The following is a 23,419-nucleotide window of genomic DNA, read 5'->3' as shown; positions in this document are numbered from 1 at the left end:
TGCAAATGTGGCGGCAAAGCAGCTTTCACCGAAGCAGCTCCCAATACGAGGCGAACATACTCGCTATTCTTGACAGCTTCCTCGACGGGATCAACGCCAGGTCCAGTAGCCAAGACTCCTGTAGCTCCAGTAGTTTGGGCAGCAGCAGAAAGTGCGAAGGTAGCGACGAGACCAAGAAGGAGGAACTTGTTCATGATTTTTAGAATTTGGTTTTCTTTGGTAAGTTGTTAATGACTTGAAATGTCGAACTTGAATGCTTTCACTGTGAAATTTGCCACAATTTATATTCGGAAGGGCTTATCATTGAATCAACATTGGAAGTGCAATGACTTAGAAAAGCCATAAAGGTAAGTTTTTACATCGTACGATTAGAAACGAAGCTCAGTAACAATTTTGTTACCAACGTATGAGATATTTTTCGAGGTAAGTAGTTCAAGTTCATATTTTTACCGCATTTCGAAGAAAAAATGCGGTATTAAATTTGACTTGTCGTCTGTGTGTGTGTATGTCAGTAACGCTGTGCACCAAAATCATCGAAATCATCTTCAGAATGAATATTTATTCAATTTTGGCTTTGAAATCTATTAAATATGGGTTGAAACTTGACTTGAGAAAAAACAACGATTTTTGCTCCTCATATGATAAAATCGTTGTTTTTTTTATTTCTTCAAAAATCGAGGAGATATGCATGGAAATTATCTTCAGAATGAATATTTATTCAATTTTGGCTTTGAAATCTATTAAATTTGGGTTGAAACTTGACTTGAGAAAAAACAACGATTTTTGCTCCTCATATGATAAAATCGTTGTTTTTTTTATTTCTTCAAAAATCGAGGAGATATGCATGGAAATTATCTTCAGAATGAATATTTATTCAATTTTGGCTTTGAAATCTATTAAATTTGGGTTGAAACTTGACTTGAGAAAAAACAACGATTTTTGCTCCTCATATGATAAAATCGTTGTTTTTTTTATTTCTTCAAAAATCGAGGAGATATGCATGGAAATTATCTTCAGAATGAATATTTATTCAATTTTGGCTTTGAAATCTATTAAATATGGGTTGAAACTTGACTTGAGAAAAAACAACGATTTTTGCTCCTCATATGATAAAATCGTTGTTTTTTTTATTTAAAAATTTGGAAATTATCTTCAAAAATCGAGGAGATATGCATGGAAATTATCTTCAGAATGAATATTTATTCAATTTTGGCTTTGAAATCTATTAAATATGGGTTGAAACTTGACTTGGGAAAAAACAACGATTTTTGCTCCTCATATGATAAAATCGTTGTTTTTTTTATTTCTTCAAAAATCGAGGAGATATGCATGGAAATTATCTTCAGAATGAATATTTATTCAATTTTGGCTTTGAAATCTATTAAATATGGGTTGAAACTTGACTTGGGAAAAAACAACGATTTTTGCTCCTCATATGATAAAATCGTTGTTTTTTTTTTATTTCTTCAAAAATCGAGGAGATATGCATGGAAATTATCTTCAGAATGAATATTTATTCAATTTTGGCTTTGAAATCTATTAAATATGGGTTGAAACTTGACTTGGGAAAAAACAACGATTTTTGCTCCTCATATGATAAAATCGTTGTTTTTTTTATTTCTTCAAAAATCGAGGAGATATGCATGGAAATTATCTTCAGAATGAATATTTATTCAATTTTGGCTTTGAAATCTATTAAATATGGGTTGAAACTTGACTTGGGAAAAAACAACGATTTTTGCTCCTCATATGATAAAATCGTTGTTTTTTTTATTTCTTCAAAAATCGAGGAGATATGCATGGAAATTATCTTCAGAATCTTCAGAATGAATATTTATTCAATTTTAGCTTTGAAATCTATTAAATATGGGTTGAAACTTGACTTGGGAAAAAACAACGATTTTTGCTCCTCATATGATAAAATCGTTGTTTTTTTTATTTCTTCAAAAATCGAGGAGATATGCATGGAAATTATCTTCAGAATGAATATTTATTCAATTTTGGCTTTGAAATCTATTAAATATGGGTTGAAACTTGACTTGGGAAAAAACAACGATTTTTGCTCCTCATATGATAAAATCGTTGTTTTTTTTATTTCTTCAAAAATCGAGGAGATATGCATGGAAATTATCTTCAGAATGAATATTTATTCAATTTTGGCTTTGAAATCTATTAAATATGGGTTGAAACTTGACTTGGGAAAAAACAACGATTTTTGCTCCTCATATGATAAAATCGTTGTTTTTTTTATTTCTTCAAAAATCGAGGAGATATGCATGGAAATTATCTTCAGAATGAATATTTATTCAATTTTGGCTTTGAAATCTATTAAATATGGGTTGAAACTTGACTTGGGAAAAAACAACGATTTTTGCTCCTCATATGATAAAATCGTTGTTTTTTTTATTTCTTCAAAAATCGAGGAGATATGCATGGAAATTATCTTCAGAATGAATATTTATTCAATTTTGGCTTTGAAATCTATTAAATATGGGTTGAAACTTGACTTGGGAAAAAACAACGATTTTTGCTCCTCATATGATAAAATCGTTGTTTTTTTTATTTCTTCAAAAATCGAGGAGATATGCATGGAAATTATCTTCAGAATGAATATTTATTCAATTTTGGCTTTGAAATCTATTAAATATGGGTTGAAACTTGACTTGGGAAAAAACAACGATTTTTGCTCCTCATATGATAAAATCGTTGTTTTTTTTATTTCTTCAAAAATCGAGGAGATATGCATGGAAATTATCTTCAGAATGAATATTTATTCAATTTTGGCTTTGAAATCTATTAAATATGGGTTGAAACTTGACTTGGGAAAAAACAACGATTTTTGCTCCTCATATGATAAAATCGTTGTTTTTTTTATTTCTTCAAAAATCGAGGAGATATGCATGGAAATTATCTTCAGAATGAATATTTATTCAATTTTGGCTTTGAAATCTATTAAATATGGGTTGAAACTTGACTTGGGAAAAAACAACGATTTTTGCTCCTCATATGATAAAATCGTTGTTTTTTTTATTTCTTCAAAAATCGAGGAGATATGCATGGAAATTATCTTCAGAATGAATATTTATTCAATTTTGGCTTTGAAATCTATTAAATATGGGTTGAAACTTGACTTGGGAAAAAACAACGATTTTTGCTCCTCATATGATAAAATCGTTGTTTTTTTTATTTCTTCAAAAATCGAGGAGATATGCATGGAAATTATCTTCAGAATGAATATTTATTCAATTTTGGCTTTGAAATCTATTAAATATGGGTTGAAACTTGACTTGGGAAAAAACAACGATTTTTGCTCCTCATATGATAAAATCGTTGTTTTTTTTATTTCTTCAAAAATCGAGGAGATATGCATGGAAATTATCTTCAGAATGAATATTTATTCAATTTTGGCTTTGAAATCTATTAAATATGGGTTGAAACTTGACTTGGGAAAAAACAACGGTTTTTGCTCCTCATATGATAAAATCGTTGTTTTTTTTATTTCTTCAAAAATCGAGGAGATATGCATGGAAATTATCTTCAGAATGAATATTTATTCAATTTTGGCTTTGAAATCTATTAAATATGGGTTGAAACTTGACTTGGGAAAAAACAACGATTTTTGCTCCTCATATGATAAAATCGTTGTTTTTTTTATTTCTTCAAAAATCGAGGAGATATGCATGGAAATTATCTTCAGAATGAATATTTATTCAATTTTGGCTTTGAAATCTATTAAATATGGGTTGAAACTTGACTTGGGAAAAAACAACGATTTTTGCTCCTCATATGATAAAATCGTTGTTTTTTTTATTTCTTCAAAAATCGAGGAGATATGCATGGAAATTATCTTCAGAATGAATATTTATTCAATTTTGGCTTTGAAATCTATTAAATATGGGTTGAAACTTGACTTGGGAAAAAACAACGATTTTTGCTCCTCATATGATAAAATCGTTGTTTTTTTTTTATTTCTTCAAAAATCGAGGAGATATGCATGGAAATTATCTTCAGAATGAATATTTATTCAATTTTGGCTTTGAAATCTATTAAATATGGGTTGAAACTTGACTTGGGAAAAAACAACGATTTTTGCTCCTCATATGATAAAATCGTTGTTTTTTTTATTTCTTCAAAAATCGAGGAGATATGCATGGAAATTATCTTCAGAATGAATATTTATTCAATTTTGGCTTTGAAATCTATTAAATATGGGTTGAAACTTGACTTGGGAAAAAACAACGATTTTTGCTCCTCATATGAAAAAATCGTTGTTTTTTTTATTTCTTCAAAAATCGAGGAGATATGCATGGAAATTATCTTCAGAATGAATATTTATTCAATTTTGGCTTTGAAATCTATTAAATATGGGTTGAAACTTGACTTGAGAAAAAACAACGATTTTTGCTCCTCATATGATAAAATCGTTGTTTTTTTTTATTTCTTCAAAAATCGAGGAGATATGCATGGAAATTATCTTCAGAATGAATATTTATTCAATTTTGGCTTTGAAATCTATTAAATATGGGTTGAAACTTGACTTGGGAAAAAACAACGATTTTTGCTCCTCATATGATAAAATCGTTGTTTTTTTTATTTCTTCAAAAATCGAGGAGATATGCATGGAAATTATCTTCAGAATGAATATTTATTCAATTTTGGCTTTGAAATCTATTAAATTTGGGTTGAAACTTGACTTGAAAAAAACAACGATTTTTGCTCCTCATATGATAAAATCGTTGTTTTTTTTATTTCTTCAAAAATCGAGGAGATATGCATGGAAATTATCTTCAGAATGAATATTTATTCAATTTTGGCTTTGAAATCTATTAAATATGGGTTGAAACTTGACTTGGGAAAAAACAACGATTTTTGCTTTATGATAAAATCTTGTTGTTTCTTGACCGTTTTTCTTCTTTTATGAAAAATCTTCAGAATGAATATTTATTCAATTTTGGCTTTGAAATCTATTAAATATGGGTTGAAACTTTTGGGACCGTCTCCAAAAATTCCAAACAAAACTTGATGATCAAAAACTTGACAGTTCTCATGAATCACAAATCTTCCTCATGAACTCACGAATCAAAAATTCACCTCACATGACGCTACTTACCTACTTTTCCATCCGCCTTAACAACACACACGGCAGTAATGCAACAAATTAAACGATCCTTTGTTGCATCATCTTGTTGAAATTTACACCGCTGACTCAGTCAAAAGCAACAAACACGTGTTAAAGATGCTTGCCAACAATCCTTCTATCGCAGCATGTCTTTCGTTTACCATAAAAGTCGAATAAAAATCGACTATGTTAGGAATCCGTTCACCCTAAATCATGATAAAATTGCATTTACATGCAAAAATACCACACCACGTATCTTGTTTGTTTTTTTTCTCGGCTTCCTTTTCTTATTTGCCATCACCTCGTTCCTCGTGATGGTTGCAAAAAAATGCAAGAAAAAAAGTTGTGTGTGATCCTCCTCCAGATAAAAATGCAATTCAGTAAAAGAATAAAAGTTTTTCAGTAATTTTCCTTGAGAAACATTTCGTCTTCTTTAATAGTTTTGCATAGTAGTAAGAATTTCTTGTGTGGTTCTCATTTTTTTTTATTTTTCATTTTTTGAGGAACGTGGTTGGTAAGAAAATAACAAGAAAGTGTAAAACAATGAACGAAACCTCTTTTGGACTATGATGGTTTTGTTTCCAAACAATTTAAAACAAGAAAATTTTCTGCATATTTTTTCCCTTCTTTGAAAAACAGCAAACCAGCAATTTATAAAAGAAGAAGAAAAAAAAGTTGCCATGCATGCTGTAACTTATTTCTATTCATTTATATTTATTTTTTCTTACAACTTTTGAATTACTTTTGAGATACATTTTCTACGAAACAAAAAAAAAACGTTTACTTATTTCTCTCAGCGTGGCTTTATACAGAAAATTGTTGCTATAGAAGCTAAGAAAGGCAAATAACTAATAAAATTTGTTTCGTGCATTGACAACGAGGCCACTTGTGCAAATATCTTACGAAATTGTTTTTATCGTATTGTATAGTTTTCATTGTTTTTAATATTTTTGTCCGAAAGTACGAAAAAAAAATTTCTTTGTTTTTTTCGCCCACTCTTCAGTTATGGGTGAATGAATTTATAAAACTATTTGTTTCCATTTTCTTTTCTTATAAGAGATTTTTTTTCTCTAGTTTGAAGGGCAAACAACAAAGAGAGAGGAATATTCCACAAAACAGTCATAAAACTGATAAGGCAGATAGCTGTGGGTTTAGTGAGTGAGTGTGTGAATTGCTACGAGTTTTTGTTGTTGTTGTGAGAGAATGGAAAAATGTCTTTGAACGATAATAAGTGGATTATGAGAATGTTTCTCATAGAAATTTTTCTTCGTTTTTATGGGGAAACATGTTGAGGTAGGATTCAATTTTTATGAAAAAGAAAGTTTAATGAGAAGAGTTCGGAAGATTTTTTGAACTTTCAAGGTCATTTTAAAACTTAAAGGTTAAGGTTTGCTTTCTACTCCAAATACATTTGATGGTTTTTAAGGTTTTTTGTCAAATAAAAATTTGTCAGAGGGCTCTAATTTATCATTTTTAATCATTTTATAACTCAAAACTGCCAAAAAATTTGAAAAAAAATTTTTTCTTTGACACAGTTTTGATTTGAAAACTAAATCAAGAACAAAACTGTGTCAAAAACTATGTCAAAAACTGTGTCAAAGCAATTTTTGTCAAATTTTGCTCTAAATGGATAAAAATTTGTCAGAGGGCTCTAATTTATCATTTTTAATCATTTTATAACTCAAAACTGCCAAAAAATTGAAACTGAAAAAAAATTTTTTCTTTGACACAGTTTTGATTTGAAAACTAAATCAAGAACAAAACTGTGTCAAAAACTATGTCAAAAACTGTGTCAAAGCAATTTTTGTCAAATTTTGCTCTAAATGGATAAAAATTTGTCAGAGGGCTCAAATTTATCATTTTTAATCATTTTATAACTCAAAACTGCCAAAAAATTGAAACTGAAAAAAAATTTTTTTCTTTGACACAGTTTTGATTTGAAAACTAAATCAAGAACAAAACTGTGTCAAAAACTATGTCAAAAACTGTGTCAAAGCAATTTTTGTCAAATTTTGCTCTAAATGGATAAAAATTTGTCAGAGGGCTCAAATTTATCATTTTTAATCATTTTGTAACTTAAAACTGCCAAAAAATTGAAACTGAAAAAAAAATTTTTCTTTGACACAGTTTTGATTTGAAAACTAAATCAAGAACAAAACTGTGTCAAAAACTATGTCAAAAACTGTGTCAAAGCAATTTTTGTCAAATTTTGCTCTAAATGGATAAAAATTTGTCAGAGGGCTCTAATTTATCATTTTTAATCATTTTATAACTTAAAACTGCCAAAAAATTGAAACTGAAAAAAAATTTTTTCTTTGACACAGTTTTGATTTGAAAACTAAATCAAGAACAAAACTGTGTCAAAAACTATGTCAAAAACTGTGTCAAAGCAATTTTTGTCAAATTTTGCTCTAAATGGATAAAAATTTGTCAGAGGGCTCTAATTTATCATTTTTAATCATTTTATAACTCAAAACTGCAAAAAAATTGAAACTGAAAAAAAAATTTTTCTTTGACACAGTTTTGATTTGAAAACTAAATCAAGAACAAAACTGTGTCAAAAACTATGTCAAAAACTGTGTCAAAGCAATTTTTGTCAAATTTTGCTCTAAATGGATAAAAATTTGTCAGAGGGCTCTAATTTATCATTTTTAATCATTTTATAACTTAAAACTGCCAAAAAATTGAAACTGAAAAAAAATTTTTTCTTTGACACAGTTTTGATTTGAAAACTAAATCAAGAACAAAACTGTGTCAAAAACTATGTCAAAAACTGTGTCAAAGCAATTTTTGTCAAATTTTGCTCTAAATGGATAAAAATTTGTCAGAGGGCTCTAATTTATCATTTTTAATCATTTTATAACTCAAAACTGCCAAAAAATTGAAACTGAAAAAAAATTTTTTCTTTGACACAGTTTTGATTTGAAAACTAAATCAAGAACAAAACTGTGTCAAAAACTATGTCAAAAACTGTGTCAAAGCAATTTTTGTCAAATTTTGCTCTAAATGGATAAAAATTTGTCAGAGGGCTCTAATTTATCATTTTTAATCATTTTATAACTTAAAACTGCCAAAAAATTGAAACTGAAAAAAAATTTTTTCTTTGACACAGTTTTGATTTGAAAACTAAATCAAGAACAAAACTGTGTCAAAAACTATGTCAAAAACTGTGTCAAAGCAATTTTTGTCAAATTTTGCTCTAAATGGATAAAAATTTGTCAGAGGGCTCTAATTTATCATTTTTAATCATTTTATAACTTAAAACTGCCAAAAAATTGAAACTGAAAAAAATTTTTTTCTTTGACACAGTTTTGATTTGAAAACTAAATCAAGAACAAATAAAACTGTGTCAAAAACTATGTCAAAAACTGTGTCAAAGCAATTTTTGTCAAATTTTGCTCTAAATGGATAAAAATTTGTCAGAGGGCTCAAATTTATCATTTTTAATCATTTTATAACTTAAAACTGCCAAAAAATTGAAACTGAAAAAAATTTTTTTCTTTGACACAGTTTTGATTTGAAAACTAAATCAAGAACAAAACTGTGTCAAAAACTATGTCAAAAACTGTGTCAAAGCAATTTTTGTCAAATTTTGCTCTAAATGGATAAAAATTTGTCAGAGGGCTCAAATTTATCATTTTTAATCATTTTATAACTTAAAACTGCCAAAAAATTGAAACTGAAAAAAAATTTTTTCTTTGACACAGTTTTGATTTGAAAACTAAATCAAGAACAAAACTGTGTCAAAAACTATGTCAAAAACTGTGTCAAAGCAATTTTTGTCAAATTTTGCTCTAAATGGATAAAAATTTGTCAGAGGGCTCAAATTTATCATTTTTAATCATTTTATAACTCAAAACTGCCAAAAAATTGAAACTGAAAAAAAAATTTTTCTTTGACACAGTTTTGATTTGAAAACTAAATCAAGAACAAAACTGTGTCAAAAACTATGTCAAAAACTGTGTCAAAGCAATTTTTGTCAAATTTTGCTCTAAATGGATAAAAATTTGTCAGAGGGCTCTAATTTATCATTTTTAATCATTTTATAACTCAAAACTGCCAAAAAATTGAAACTGAAAAAAAAATTTTTTCTTTGACACAGTTTTGATTTGAAAACTAAATCAAGAACAAAACTGTGTCAAAAACTATGTCAAAAACTGTGTCAAAGCAATTTTTGTCAAATTTTGCTCTAAATGGATAAAAATTTGTCAGAGGGCTCTAATTTATCATTTTTAATCATTTTGTAACTCAAAACTGCCAAAAAATTGAAACTGAAAAAAAAAATTTTTTTTCTTTAATTTTTGAAATTTTTTTAAAAAATTGCTTTAAAATAAAATTTTTGCTTTAAAAGTCTTATTCTTGGAAAGTTTCTAAAAAGAAAAAAATTAAATTGAGTCATGTTAAAATCCTTAAAATCTTTCAAAAATCTTGTTACTTACCAAAAAATTAGTTTCCGGGTTGACGTTGTGTCTCATTGTGAAACAGCATCGACGTCATATCAGTCTCGATATCAGCAAAAACAACAAAATTCCTAACCTGCCATAAAAAATGAATCATTTTTCAAACAAACATTACGTAGTCTCTTTCCCTTCGCATGATACCCATAAAAATATTTGTTGACGACCAAATCTTTCACGCTTCTGTTCTAACTTTTGTTGTAAACAGGCAAATAAATGCAAATTCACGTAATTAAATCTGATAACGACAATTCTTGAATTTGCTTAATGATAAAGTTTCGGATTAGTCACTTTTGTCTTATAAATACCGCGAGAAAAGCCTCTCTCAGCATCAGTTTCATTCTGCCATCCGAATAGTTAACGAATAGTTAAATCGAAACAATTTTTTTTTACTAAAATCATCATGAATAAGTTTGTTTTCTTATCACTTATCGCTTGTGCCGCTGCTTGTGCTGTAAGTACCTTCAAACCTCCCAAAACGACAGATTTTCTTCAACAAAAAATTTCTTCAGGGACAAACTGGCGACGTTACTCCCGCCACTCCGGAACAAGTTGAAGAAGCCGTAGCTCAAGCCGAATTCGTTCGTGTTGTTCTTGCCTCGTCTTTAGCTGCTGCCAACTTGCCTCCAGCCTTCGCGGATCGCGGAAATGCCGTCTTGACGGAAGCTGATGCCGCCTTGGACAAATGCGAGGAACAAGTTCGCGAAACTTCCGTTTTGTGGGTTTACAAAGTCTGCACCACGACAGTTTTGAAGAGATCTCGTTTCCAATTGAAACAATTGCAACGTGAAGCTGCCTTGGCTACTGCTTCTACTGGAAGCCCAGCTGTCGCTAACTAAGTTCGAGGCATCGAGAAAAGATGAGCTTGATAAAAATATTTACGAATAAAAATTAATTGAACGTCTAAAAAAACATTTGATATTTTTTTGCGAATCCTTTTTGAGCGATTTTTCGCTAATGATCGCTTCATGCCCGAAAATGACACTAATAAAAAAGTAATCATTTGACATATTGTCGTAAACAAAATTAAAAAAAAAAGATAACGGACATAAAGTATCATTATTACAAGTTTTTTTTTCGGCAAATAAAAGGTCCCCGTGCCCATCATTGGTAAATAATGACTTTTTTTTCGAGTGATAGATGCCAACGAGGCTGTCCAAGCATTTTTCATCAGAGTTAATAGAAAATTCGCCATCCATCCCACGAAACGTCGAACAATAAAAGCATCATCATTGTACGACGAAAATAATATTTAAATGATAATGATGATGGGATCCTCCGATGATGGCAAAAATCGTAGTAAAACACTCAGCGAAGAGCACAAAAAAATAAATGGTTTATTTTGCTTCGCATATTTAATGTTCTGCTTTTTTTGCCTCTCTATCTCCTTCTCTCCTCGCATTTGCAGCGTTATTTTCGATTTATTTTATGGACATAAAAAGCATTCGCAACACAAAATAAAAACAGGTTATTTGATGCTAATGGCTTTGACAAAACAGAAATAATGCTTATTGAAAGGAGAAAATGTCCTTTTTTTTCTCTATCATTTTAATTGAAAGTAATTTGTTTTTGGTCCGAGAGCAGGAAAAAAAATAGAACGAGGCCTATGTCAACAAAATTCTGTGTGGAACATGATACAAAACTTTATGACTTTTAATTAAGATTTTCGTGACGCAAAAAGAAATTGATTTAAAAAGAGAAAATGTTCGCACATAAAACCAAGAAGTGGACAAGAAAGAAACTTTTCTTGCCATATTGTTCCTTCACATTGTTAATTTGTGCAATGGTGTCTCTATTAAATGAGAGACAAAAAAAGTTTTGCTTGCAAGTTATCATAAATGTTGCTGCTGCTCCATTATTACATGAAGGAGAGAAAAAATATAAGGGAAAAGGATGTGGAAAATTTGTAAAGAATCATAGAGTTCTGATAGGCAATTTTGTTGTTGTCGTTCAGCAAAAGTGCATTATCATTCCCATGAGAACACGACAAGTGATATTGTATTTTTGTATGGGGGCGATTTCAGGACAAAAGAAATAATTGTTGAGCAAAAATAAGAAATTTTGTGCACTAAAAAGAAGAAAATAAGAAAATTTTTGAGGAAAAATTTCGTAAGTTTGTTTATGATATAGTGACTAAATTTTTTATTTTTTTTTCAATGAGAAATCTTATGAAAAAATATTTAATATTTTAAAAAATAAAATTATTTAATGGATAAATTAATTAAATGAATAAAAATATTTAAATATTATAAAAAAAAAAAAAAATTAAAAAGTAAATTTAATATTAAAAAATATTTAAATAAATTAATTAATTTAAAAATTTTATAAAAAAAATAAATAAAAATAATTAATAAAATAAGTTTGCTTAAAATTTAGTGACAAATTTTTTTATAAATTTTCCCATGAGAAATTTCATGATAAAAAAATAAATATTAATTTAAAAAAAAACAAAATTTTAATTAAGTAATAAAAATATATAATGTTTAAATATTTATTAAATTAAAACAGAAATTAAATAATCATAAACAAAAAATGAAATTAACTAAAAAAAATAATAAATAAATAATATTAAAATAAAAAAATAATAAATGAATAATATTAAAAAAAATATAAATATTATATAAAATTAATTTTAACGAAAAAAAAAATAAAACAATTTATAAAAATATTTTTAATTTAAAAATATATTTTAATAAAAATTTAAATTTTAATTATATTAAATAAAATTAAAATAAAAATAAATTTAAATTTAATTTAGAAAAAAACCTAACAAAATTTTTGATAAATTTTTGAATATATTTTTAATTTTTTTTTTTTTTTTTGAGAAAAGAAAATTTAATAGATTTGCAATTTCAAATAAATTTTCTATAATTCTTGTAACGAAAATTATTTAAAGAAATTAAAAAATTCTATTAATTTAATTATTAAAATATACTATTTTTTTCTATTTTTATTCATTAAAAATTCATCTTCAAATTTTATATGCTTTATTTGCAAATTTAACATGCCTAAAAGTCATTTTTATTTGGTGATATAATTTATAAATTGCCCAAATTATTTTATCAATTTTTAATTTGTGAAAAAATTAATTTAAATTTTTAATAAAATAAAATTAATTAAATTAAATTAAATTAAATTATATTAAATTAATTAATAAAATAAATTTAAATAAAATTAATTTTTTTCCATTTTTTTCAGTACTGTTGAAGTAAAATAATTATTTTAAATAAAATAAAAAAATAATTTCTTCCAAAAAGTTACTATGCAAACTTCACTAAAAAGCAACTTTAAAACATAACTAAAAATAAATCGAAAAATGAACACGAAGAGTCTCCAACACGTCTATCGATTTTAAAGTAAATGGAGTTCCACAGCCTTGACAATAAACTTTATCAATCTGAAGTAGAAATCGCTTTTCAACTTCCATTAATGCAATTTTCATGTCAATTTACAATCTCGTGTCCCTCTTTCTTTTAATTTTTTACGTAAAATATCAAGTTTACGACCAAAGTTTGTTTTCTTTTTTTCTTTAGTTATTCAGACGACGGCGAGCGACGACGGAGAAAAGTTCAACTGAACAACCGAAAAAGTTGTAAAAAAATTCCTTTTGAACCCATTGATAAGAGAATTTATTGCGGAGTATTTTCGACAAATATGGCGAGGAAGAAAAAGATGTAAATGAAACTCGATCCGGTCCGTCGTAAGTCTTAATTTGATTAAATCGAGAACGCATGTTTTTGCCATAAAAAAAGTTTTTTTTTGTTCAAATGATAAAATAGGGCAAAAAAAATGTTGTTTGTTATGATAAGTCCGGATATCAGTTATCAGCTTCTGTTTTTGGATGATAAGAATTCGCCTTAATAGCTCTGAGGTAGGAAAAAAAATTTTGCTGATAAAAAAATATCAAGTTATCTAATCATTCTGAAGACCTTTAAATAATTTTTTGATTATTACTTAATTACGGATTTGGTGAATTTTCGGTATCAGTTTGAATTAAAAGTTCAATAATGAAGTTGTTCGTTGTTCTTTTTGGAATTTTTGCGGCAGTTTCTGCTCGTGAGTTCATAAATTTACGAAAATTTAATTTTTCTTGAAGAAAAATTTCCTTTTAGAATGTCCTTCGATCGTCACACGAACTGAATGGGGAGCAATTCCTGCTTCTTCAACAAATCTCCCAACTCGTCCTGCTCCATGGTACGTAATTCATCATACCGCAGGCACGTCATGCAGTACCAAAACGACTTGTTCCGCTGAAATGCGAGCCATCCAACATTTGCACATCAATACCAATGGCTGGGCTGATATCGGTTACAACTTTTTGATTGGCGGCGATGGTTTAGTCTACGAAGGTCGTGGATGGGGCAAACAAGGTGCTCATGCTCCCGGTTACAATGACAAAAGTGTCGGAATTTCGTTCATGGGAACATTCACGAGCGGACTGCCAACAAGTGCCGCACTTCAGGCTGCCAAAGATTTAATTTCGTGCGGCGTAACATTGGGACACGTTGCAAAGTCGTACAGCTTGATTGGGCATCGACAAGCTGTCGCGACCGAATGCCCCGGCAACAAATTGTTCGACGAGATTAAAACGTGGCCAAATTTCAAGCCATAAATAAAACATTTTTGCCTTTTTCTCTCTCCAGCTTCGACGAGAGACGTGAAGAGAGAAAATGTGCGAAAGATAAGTGTCAAAGCAAACTCTGAAGTTTTAATAGTGCTAGTGATTGATTACACATTTTGTGCGCGTTGTATCTATATACCGCTCTTTAGTTCAAAAAGATACTCGAGGAGAAAACTTTGCCTTTTCATAAAAATCAGTCAAGTAAAAATTTTTTGTCAAGTGTAATAACTTGCTACACATCCTCTGTATAAACATGGCACGCAAGTACACTCGAACAAAAGTAGTTAAACAGCTTAAAGTTCTCTTCTTTTTCTGTTTTCTCTAACATCAAGCAGAGACACTTGAGGAAAACTTTCAATAGAGAATGTATTCTTTTTTTTATTGCGTTTCGAATAATACGAAAATACGTTTTTGACCTGATATTTTTACTTTTTTGAAAAGTTTGAATTTTCTTATTTTATTTTTGATTCAGGTCGGAATTTTTATTTTTTTTTTCTTTATTTTTTCAATATTTCGGTTATTTATTTACTATCTTCAGGGATGGTTAATATTTTAATTATTTTAATAATTAATTTCAATAAATAATTTTTTTTATTAATTTATAATTTTATTTATTTTTAATATTTTTGAAATTTTTTTTTTAAATGTGAATTGAAGATAAAATAATTTTTACTATTTAAAAAAATATTAAAAAATTTTTCAACATTTATTCACATTTCAGAAGAAATTTTTTCATAATTAAAAAAAAATATTCTTGAAGATAGTAAATAAATTACCGAAACGTTGAAAAAAAATTTCATTTATTTGACTTGAATCAAAAATAAAATAAGAAAATTTCAAATTTTTAATAAAGTACAAATTTCAGGTCAAAAACGTATTTTCGTAATATTAGAAATGCAGTAAAAAAAGAATGCATACATTGAAAGTTTTTGAAATTAATTGAAAAAAAAAAAAACTAAATAATTAGTTTGAATTTTTGTTGCTTTTAGTATTTAAAATTACGAAACCACGTGGATTAAAATTATTTAATATTATATATAATATTATATATATTATAAAATTACCGTAAAGTAGATAATTCTTATGGAAAAAAATCCGTTACAAATTCAAAAAAAAATTGTGATAATTAATGAAATTTCAATTTTTAAGTTAATGAACAATATTTTTCCATTAATTTTTAATTTTTTTTAATAAATTAAATTAAACGAGTTTAAAAATTTATTTTCGTAAAAATAAATTAATTTAATAAAATTTCATAAAAATAATTCCTTCTCAAAAATTTAGTTAAAATTATGAAAACACTTGAAAATATAAAAAAAATCGAATTTATTATTTTTAAATTCAAAAGTTTTTCATAAAATGTTGATAGAACGGATTTTATTTTTCCATAAGAATTATATACATTACGGTAAAAAATAAAAAAAAAATGTTAAGAAAATGATTAAACCACGTGGTTAAAAAATTCTAATAAACCACGTGGTAAAAATAATTTTTTTTAAATATTTTTTTCATAAAACGTAACGAAAATTTTTAACTTTTGAGATTTTAACTTTTTTGCCATATTAAAAAAATTAAAAAAATACACTTACATCTTTTATCTCGTGACAAATTTTCCATTTAATATTTTTTTTTTGTCTTTCATATCATCACAATCCTTGCTGAACTTGTGCTGAACGCACGACGACAACGACGCCGTCGATAAAGAAGAAGACTAATAAAAGTATTCGCTCTCCAGATATTTACTTATTATAAAAAGAAGGAAAAAGTTGTGTCTCTCTATTGAAATCTTGTTGAAACACGTAAACAATTTTTATTGACTTAACCGAAAGTGGCTTCACAGCGCGCGCGGTATTTATTTACGTTTTTTGTTTCTGTGCTCCCTAAAAATGTTTCAAGTATGCTTCTTCAACTTTTTTTTTGTTTTACGTGCGCTCTGATATGATCCATTCCCGGTTTTTTTTTTTTGATAAGCAAATTACGTCACGTTCCTCCATAGGATTTAATCAATTTCAGCATAATAATAATCGTTACCGAGAACACGATTCCCAGTTGCCCAATTCCGGAAAATGTAATTTTTATGCAAGGCTTGGCACGAAACGGGAACATCGATGAGCGAAGAAATTTGATTTTATTTTATTTAATGTTCAGCTCCATCATAATCATCATCAACGAGTGGCATTTAACCTTTTTTCTTCCTTTTTCATTACTTTGCATGCGAGCTGGGCAAAAAGGGGTTTAATGGGATGATCATTTACATATACATGTCGCTCCTATAGTTATTATTGTTATTATGATTGCCCCATTTTTCATCAATCTAATACCTTTTTTTTCGGGGGAGGCAAGTTATGCGACGATTTGGAAGTAAAGTTGATGATGAATTGGACAGAAACTGACCGATTTCACGACTTTTTGCAAGTAAATGAAAATTTAAACTTGATTTATGTCTCAAGGTTGATGATTTTTGCAAAAGTTCAATTTTGCTGATTTTTTGTTTTACATTTTTTCCTTTTAAATGGATTGACTTGATGGGACGTGCATGTAAAGAGGGATTTAATTTAATCCTTTTCTGACGAAAAAAAAAAATTGAGAAAAGACCTTTCAGAGGGAAAACGGATAAATATTGATGATGACGGTTGAGGATTGCAGAAGCTGAAAAGCAGTAAATTTATATTTCTGGAAAATTGAGAGTCAAAACGTGTCTTTAATTCCAACTAATGTGAGTAAAATTTTGATTTTGCATGGCTTTTATTTAAATGCTGAAAATGATCGCTAAAAATTTAATGATTTTAATAATTTTAATAATTTTAATAATTTTAATAATTTTAATAATTTTAATAATTTTAATAATTTTAATAATTTTAATAATTTTAATAATTTTAATAATTTTAATAATTTTAATAATTTTAATAATTTTAATAATTTTAATAATTTTAATAATTTTAATGGAATTTTAATGGAATTTAATGGAATTTTAATAATTTTAATAATTTTATAATAGTTTTATAATAATTTTAATAATTTTATATAATTTTAATAATTTTAATAATTTTAATAATTTTAATAATTTTAATAATTTTAATAATTTTAATAATTTTAATAATTTTAATAATTTTAATAATTTTAATAATTTTAATAATTTTAATAATTTTAATAATTTTAATAATTTTAATAATTTTAATAATTTTAATAATTTTAATAATTTTAATAATTTTAATAATTTTAATAATTTTAATAATTTTAATAATTTTAATAATTTTAATAATTTTAATAATTTTAATAATTTTAATAATTTTAATAATTTTAATAATTTTAATAATTTTAATAATTTTAATAATTTTAATAATTTTAATAATTTTAATAATTTTAATAATTTTAATAATTTTAATAATTTTAATAATTTTAATAATTTTAATAATTTTAATAATTTTAATAATTTTAATAATTTTAATAATTTTAATAATTTTAATAATTTTAATAATTTTAATAATTTTAATAATTTTAATAATTTTAATAATTTTAATAATTTTAATAATTTTAATAATTTTAATAATTTTAATAATTTTAATAATTTTAATAATTTTAATAATTTTAATAATTTTAATAATTTTAATAATTTTAATAATTTTAATAATTTTAATAATTTTAATAATTTTAATTTTAATTTTAATTTTAATTTTAATTTTAATTTTAATTTTAATTTTAATTTTAATTTTAATTTTAATTTTAATTTTAATTTTAATTTTAATTTTAATTTTAATTTTAATTTTAATTTTAATTTTAATTTTAAAAAATTATCAAATTTTGCGCGCAAAAGTCTGTACAAACATGTTTTCTTATCTGCTTCAGACAAAAAATTTCGAGATAGTTCGATATCAAAAGTTCATCAATTTTCTCGAAATTTATTTTTGGAAAAAGAGATAAAATAACATTTTTGATTAGATTTTCAGGTACAAACGTGGGTACAAAAAGTTTACTTACCGGCAATAAAAACAAAATTTTCGTTAGTGCAAATCATCATGTCATCGTTGCAAGTCATAATTTTGTCTCTTCTTACATTATTTGTGAATTTTTCGACTTCTTACCGAATATTGGTTATTTACCCATCACCTTCATACTCGCATCAAATCGTACAATTGGCTGTTTCTGAAGGCTTAGCGGATGCAGGACATCAAATTACACTCATCACTCCGTTAGAATTGAAGACAAATTCGAACATAACTCAAATTGTGGTTCAACCTGTTGCGGATTTATGGAAGAATCTTGATTTTTCAAAGGGATTAACGGACAAGCAATTTGCTGATTTGATCACGAATGTCGTTCCTCGCATCATGCACATCATTTTAATGGATCCTAAAGTGATAAAATTGCTTAAAAACGAGGAAAAGCTCAAATACGACGCTGTAATTGTTGAAAATTTGGGTTACATTCCAAGTCATGCGTTTGCCGAGCATTTTAACGCCACGCTAATTGGTCTAACCTCGCTCGAAATGTTCCCTGAAATGCACATGGCGATGGGAAATCCAGGACATCCTTTGTTACATCGTTCGTACCTTTTCAAAACCCCGTCTGAGGGATTTTTTAATAGAATTCTCTCGTTTTACTCTACTCTTCGACATCATTTTTGGTTTTACCAAAAATACATTCCCGCCAACGATTGGGTTTTAGAACAGCATTTCGATAAAAAATGGAAATCACGCGATTTGTTGAGCCGAATGGATTTTGCGATTGAAGGTCAGAGCGCTGTTTTAGCGAATACGAGACCAATTCTGCCAAATACAGTTCAAATTAGTTTCTTACATGTGAAGGAAGTGAAGCCCTTACCTGCTGATATTCAAAAGTTTTTGGATAATTCAAAGCATGGAGTAATTTACGTCAGTTTCGGGTCGAATGTTAAAAGTAGTTCTCTGAAAAAAGAAACGTTAAATGAATTAATTGAAACTTTTAAAGCAGTAAAGTACGATATTTTGTGGAAATTTGAAGCTGATAATTTAGAAAATAAGCCGAAAAATGTCAAAATTGGAAAATGGATGCCACAACAAGATATTTTAGGTAAGTTTAACCTCAAAAGTTTGTTTTGAATTAGCAAAATGTGCATTGGGCAAAAAATTAACAATTTTTATTTATTTATTATATTTAATTAAAAATTGAAAGTAAAATGATCTGAATTCAAAATTTCTTATCAAATGTTTAAAATAATAAAAAAAAAAAAAATTAAAATTCTCTACAAAAAAAAATTAAATTAATTATTTTTTAAATTTTTGATAATAAATTCTGAATTTAGATCAAAATGATTTTCGATTTACTTTCAAAAATTAATTAAAAAATAATTTATATAAAAAAATAAAAAAATAAATAAAAATTAAATAATTAATAAAATAATAATAAATAATAAAATAATAAAATAAAAAATTAATAAAAAAAATAAATAATTTATATAAAAAATTATTTTTTAAAAAAATAAAAATAATTTATATATAAAATTTTTTTTATTTATTTTTTTTTTAATATTTTTATGAATTTTCTGAAATTTTCATGATTTTTGAATTTTTTTTAAAAAACACGAACTTCTAAAAGTAAAAATATACATTTTTTTGGAAAAAGTAATTGAAAATACTCAATTTATAAAAAAATTGTTTTTCAAAAATTTTGCCCCAATGCACATTTTTATAATTCAAAACATATCTTGATCAGCCCACTTAACAAAGTTTGTCAATAAAACTCACCAAAAACGTATTTTTATCCGAAAAATCTTGCAGCTCACAAAAACGTCAAGCTCTTTATCATGCAAGGAGGCATCCAATCTCTCGAAGAAACAATCGCCAGAGGAGTTCCTGTCATCGTCATTCCTTTCTTCAGTGATCAAGAAGCAAATGCTGAAAAAGTAATCGACCTTCAAATCGGCGAAAGGCTCAACATTGCAGATTTATCGAAGGAACTCCTTCTAAAAAAGATAAATCTCGTCATTGAAGGCCCTTACAAAGAAAACATCAAAAAATTGGGAGATGTAGTTCGAGATACTCCAATGCCTCCTGTCAAAACTGCCGTTTGGTGGATCGAATATGCCATCAGAAATCGGGGAGCTGCCCATTTGAAGTACAAAGGTGCTTCAATGTCATTTTCGGAATTCTTCCTACTTGATGTTATCTTGTTTCATTTATCGCTTTTTATTGTTCTTACGTATTTTTTGGTCAAATCTTGTCGCTACAGACTGAATCGAGCTGTTATAAAAACAAAAAGTAAGAAAATTGATTAAAAATAAACTCAAATCTTTAGCTAATCAGTATTTTTACAAAGATAAGAAATAAATATTTCAACCTATTGATTTTTTTTTCGGATCAGTTGTTCACAAAAATGCAGAGGGTTCACGTCGTATTTTTATTTTTCTGCATTTTAAGCAGTTGTGCCTCATACAAAATTCTCGTAATACATCCAACTCCGTCAATAAGTCATCAATTAGCTCCTCATGCGATCATTAAGGGACTTGCTGCTGCTGGTCATGAAGTGACTTTTGTAACTTCTATCCCAATTAAGACTGATTCTCCGAATATTCGTCATGTGCATCTTGAATATCTTCATGAACTATGGAAGAAATTTGATTTTTCCAATGGAATGGGAATCCTTGAGTTCTTTAACTTAATTCAAACTGAAGCGCCCCCTATGGTTGACAGCATTTTTTCCTTTCCCGCCGTCAAAAGTATCTTAAACAGGGAGAATGGGGAGGAATTTGACGCTGTAATGGTTGAAAATGTCGGTTATGTTCCCTTAAATGCCGTCGCTGAGCATTTTAATGCAACACTGATCGCCATAACGACAATGGAAACACCTCCGCAACAACTTCGAGCAGTTGGCAACCCCGTTCATCCGATTTTACAATCAGCTGCGAACTTGGGTTTACCTAAAAATCCTTCATTACTGCAAAAAATCGCTTCAGTTTACGCAAGTTTAATAATGGATGCTTGGTATTACAATGTTTTCATTCCAAGTAACGATTGGGTAATTCGAAAACATTTTGACACGAAGCTATCTGGTTATGAACTCATGCAACGAGTTGACTTAACGATCGAAGCTCAATCCCCAATCCTCGATAACACAAAACCATTGTTGCCAAATACAGTTCAAATTAGTTCGTTACACATCCAGCCAGTGAAGGAGTTGCCAATTGATCTAAAAAATTATTTTGATCAGTCAAAAAATGGCGTCGTCTATGTTAGTTTCGGGTCGAATGTCAAAAGTGCTTCCATGAGTCACGATAAAAGAGAGGCTTTGTTGAAAACTTTCGCTGCTTTGCCTTATGATATTCTGTGGAAGTTTGAAAGTGATCAAATTACGAATTTGACGAAAAATGTTAAGATTTCAAAATGGCTGCCGCAACAAGATCTTTTGGCGCACAAAAATTTGAAAGCGTTCGTGATGCAAGGCGGCGTTCAATCGCTTGAAGAGGCGATAAGTCGAGCAGTTCCAATGGTAGTTGTGCCGTTCTTTGGAGATCAAGAGTATAATGCGAATAAAGTACAGGATTTGGGAATTGGATTGAAAACGGAATTGACAGCAGAGAGTTTGACATCCGCCATTTTGGAAGTTGTGCAAAATCCAAGGTAAGATAATAATTTGAATTTTTAATATTTTTTTTAAGAAATTTGAAATTGACTGTATTTTGAATGAATAAATTTCAAAAAATTAAAAAATATTTTTAAAAAATGTTGACACATATCAAATATAAAACTAAAATAATTTATATTTTTTCTAAAAAAAAAAAAATAAATATTTAATCAATAATTAATATTTAAAAAAAAATTTGAAAAAATTTAGAAAATAAAAAAAAATTAAATACCTAAAAAAATAAAAAAAAAAAATTATTTCAAAATAATAATAAAAAAATTAAAAATAAATCAAAAAAATTATTTAAAAAAAAAAATAAATGCATAAAAAAATAAAATTAATTTAGAAAAAAATTATTATTTAATCAAAAAAGGTAATACAAAAATAATATTTTAATTATTAATTAAAAAAAATGATTGAAAAATTAATTTGAATTTGAAAAAATGAATTAAAAAATAAATTAATAAAAAAATAATAATAAAACATAAATAAATAAAATAATTTAAAAAATTAATAAAAATAAATTTAAAGTTTAACTGAAAGAAAATTAATAAATAAAAAATTTATTAAATAAATTTAAAAAAAATTAATTTTGAATTAAAAAATATTTAATTAAAAATAATAATTATTTATTAAAAAATTAATGAAAATATTTTTAAATAATTAATTAATAAATTATAAAAAACATTTTTTTCTCGACAGATACAAACAAAAAGTGACAACTCTCAGCAAGCGCTTGACAGACACGATGAAACCTCCTGTCGAAACCGCCGTTTGGTGGATCGAGTACGCCATCCGTAACAAAGGAGCCGAACACATGCAATACCAAGGCAAACATTTATCATCTTTCGAGTACTTTTTACTCGACATCATCTTCATTCACGTCTTCCTTCTTTCCCTATTCATCTTCGTCGTGGTCAAATTTTGCTGTCGCCGAAAAAAATCTGAAACAAAAACGACAAAATTGAAGCGTAAATAGATTTCAAGGCTATTGGGAATAAAAAATTTAACGAAATAAATTCCGTCTTTAAATTGCTATTTTTTTTTGTATCACGTCTCTCGTTCTCACATTTCCTCAAAAGTTACGTGATAAATGGCAGTTCAAATCTATAGATGAAGACTCGTCTCATGGGACATCATGTGTGTGGTCAGGACACAAATTTCTCACATTTGTCATCATATTTTTACGTATACGCCGCGCGACAAAAATGACCTACGAAGGACGTGCTGGATCGACAATTTTTCGCTCGACACCATGAAAAAATTAGATAAATAATATCTGTCGTCACGCCGAATGCAAAAATCATGGAGTTTTTTTTACGAATCATTAACCGCAAGCCTCGAGGAAGGAAACGCGCGCGCGACAAAAAATCGAGTCAGCAAGAATTTTCAGGGCTGAGTCCCATTTTTGACTTATTTTTATGATTATTATCGCTTCTCGCAGCAGCCAAGTGAGCAAAACACTCATAAATAACTCGCTAGGGAGCCATTCCATCTGAGATGTAAGCAATTTGTTTTTCTTTGTTGCGTGCGAAAGAGCGCGCGAGAAAAATTGAAATGTCGAAGATTTTACATGTCGTTTGAGCTGAGCCAATTTACCAAGAACTCGAGTGTGAAAAAATT

At 27.4% G+C, this 23,419-nt stretch overlaps 4 protein-coding genes across 4 annotated transcripts in view; all 4 read left to right on the top strand.

The window, feature by feature from the left end:
* The first annotated feature begins 456 nt into the window (after positions 1–456).
* LOC134834621 (exosome complex component RRP46) overlaps positions 457–23,419 on the top strand; it is a 36,579-nt gene continuing 13,616 nt past the window's right edge. Inside the window, exon 1 of the mRNA XM_063849355.1 lies at positions 457–469. The gene's annotated coding sequence lies outside the window, so the exon portion shown is untranslated. The remainder of the gene's footprint in view (positions 470–23,419) is intronic.
* Positions 9,875–10,490, top strand: LOC134834539 (uncharacterized). Its single transcript, XM_063849257.1, has 2 exons — positions 9,875–10,030; positions 10,089–10,490. Exons 1-2 carry the CDS (start codon positions 9,980–9,982, stop codon positions 10,413–10,415), a joined length of 378 nt encoding a protein of 125 aa, XP_063705327.1. The 5' UTR covers positions 9,875–9,979; the 3' UTR covers positions 10,416–10,490.
* Positions 13,577–14,266, top strand: LOC134834538 (peptidoglycan-recognition protein SC2-like). Its single transcript, XM_063849256.1, has 2 exons — positions 13,577–13,632; positions 13,689–14,266. Exons 1-2 carry the CDS (start codon positions 13,584–13,586, stop codon positions 14,186–14,188), a joined length of 549 nt encoding a protein of 182 aa, XP_063705326.1. The 5' UTR covers positions 13,577–13,583; the 3' UTR covers positions 14,189–14,266.
* LOC134835161 (UDP-glucosyltransferase 2-like) lies at positions 18,214–22,775 on the top strand. Its single transcript, XM_063850031.1, has 4 exons — positions 18,214–19,246; positions 19,954–20,374; positions 20,596–21,792; positions 22,499–22,775. Exons 1-4 carry the CDS (start codon positions 18,214–18,216, stop codon positions 22,773–22,775), a joined length of 2,928 nt encoding a protein of 975 aa, XP_063706101.1.

This window comes from Culicoides brevitarsis, chromosome 3 (assembly GCF_036172545.1).
Source record: "Culicoides brevitarsis isolate CSIRO-B50_1 chromosome 3, AGI_CSIRO_Cbre_v1, whole genome shotgun sequence".
In the NCBI taxonomy this organism is placed as follows: domain Eukaryota; kingdom Metazoa; phylum Arthropoda; class Insecta; order Diptera; family Ceratopogonidae; genus Culicoides; species Culicoides brevitarsis.
The sequence above is the reverse complement of the archived record's forward strand: the minus strand, read 5'-3'. Positions and strand labels throughout refer to the sequence as shown.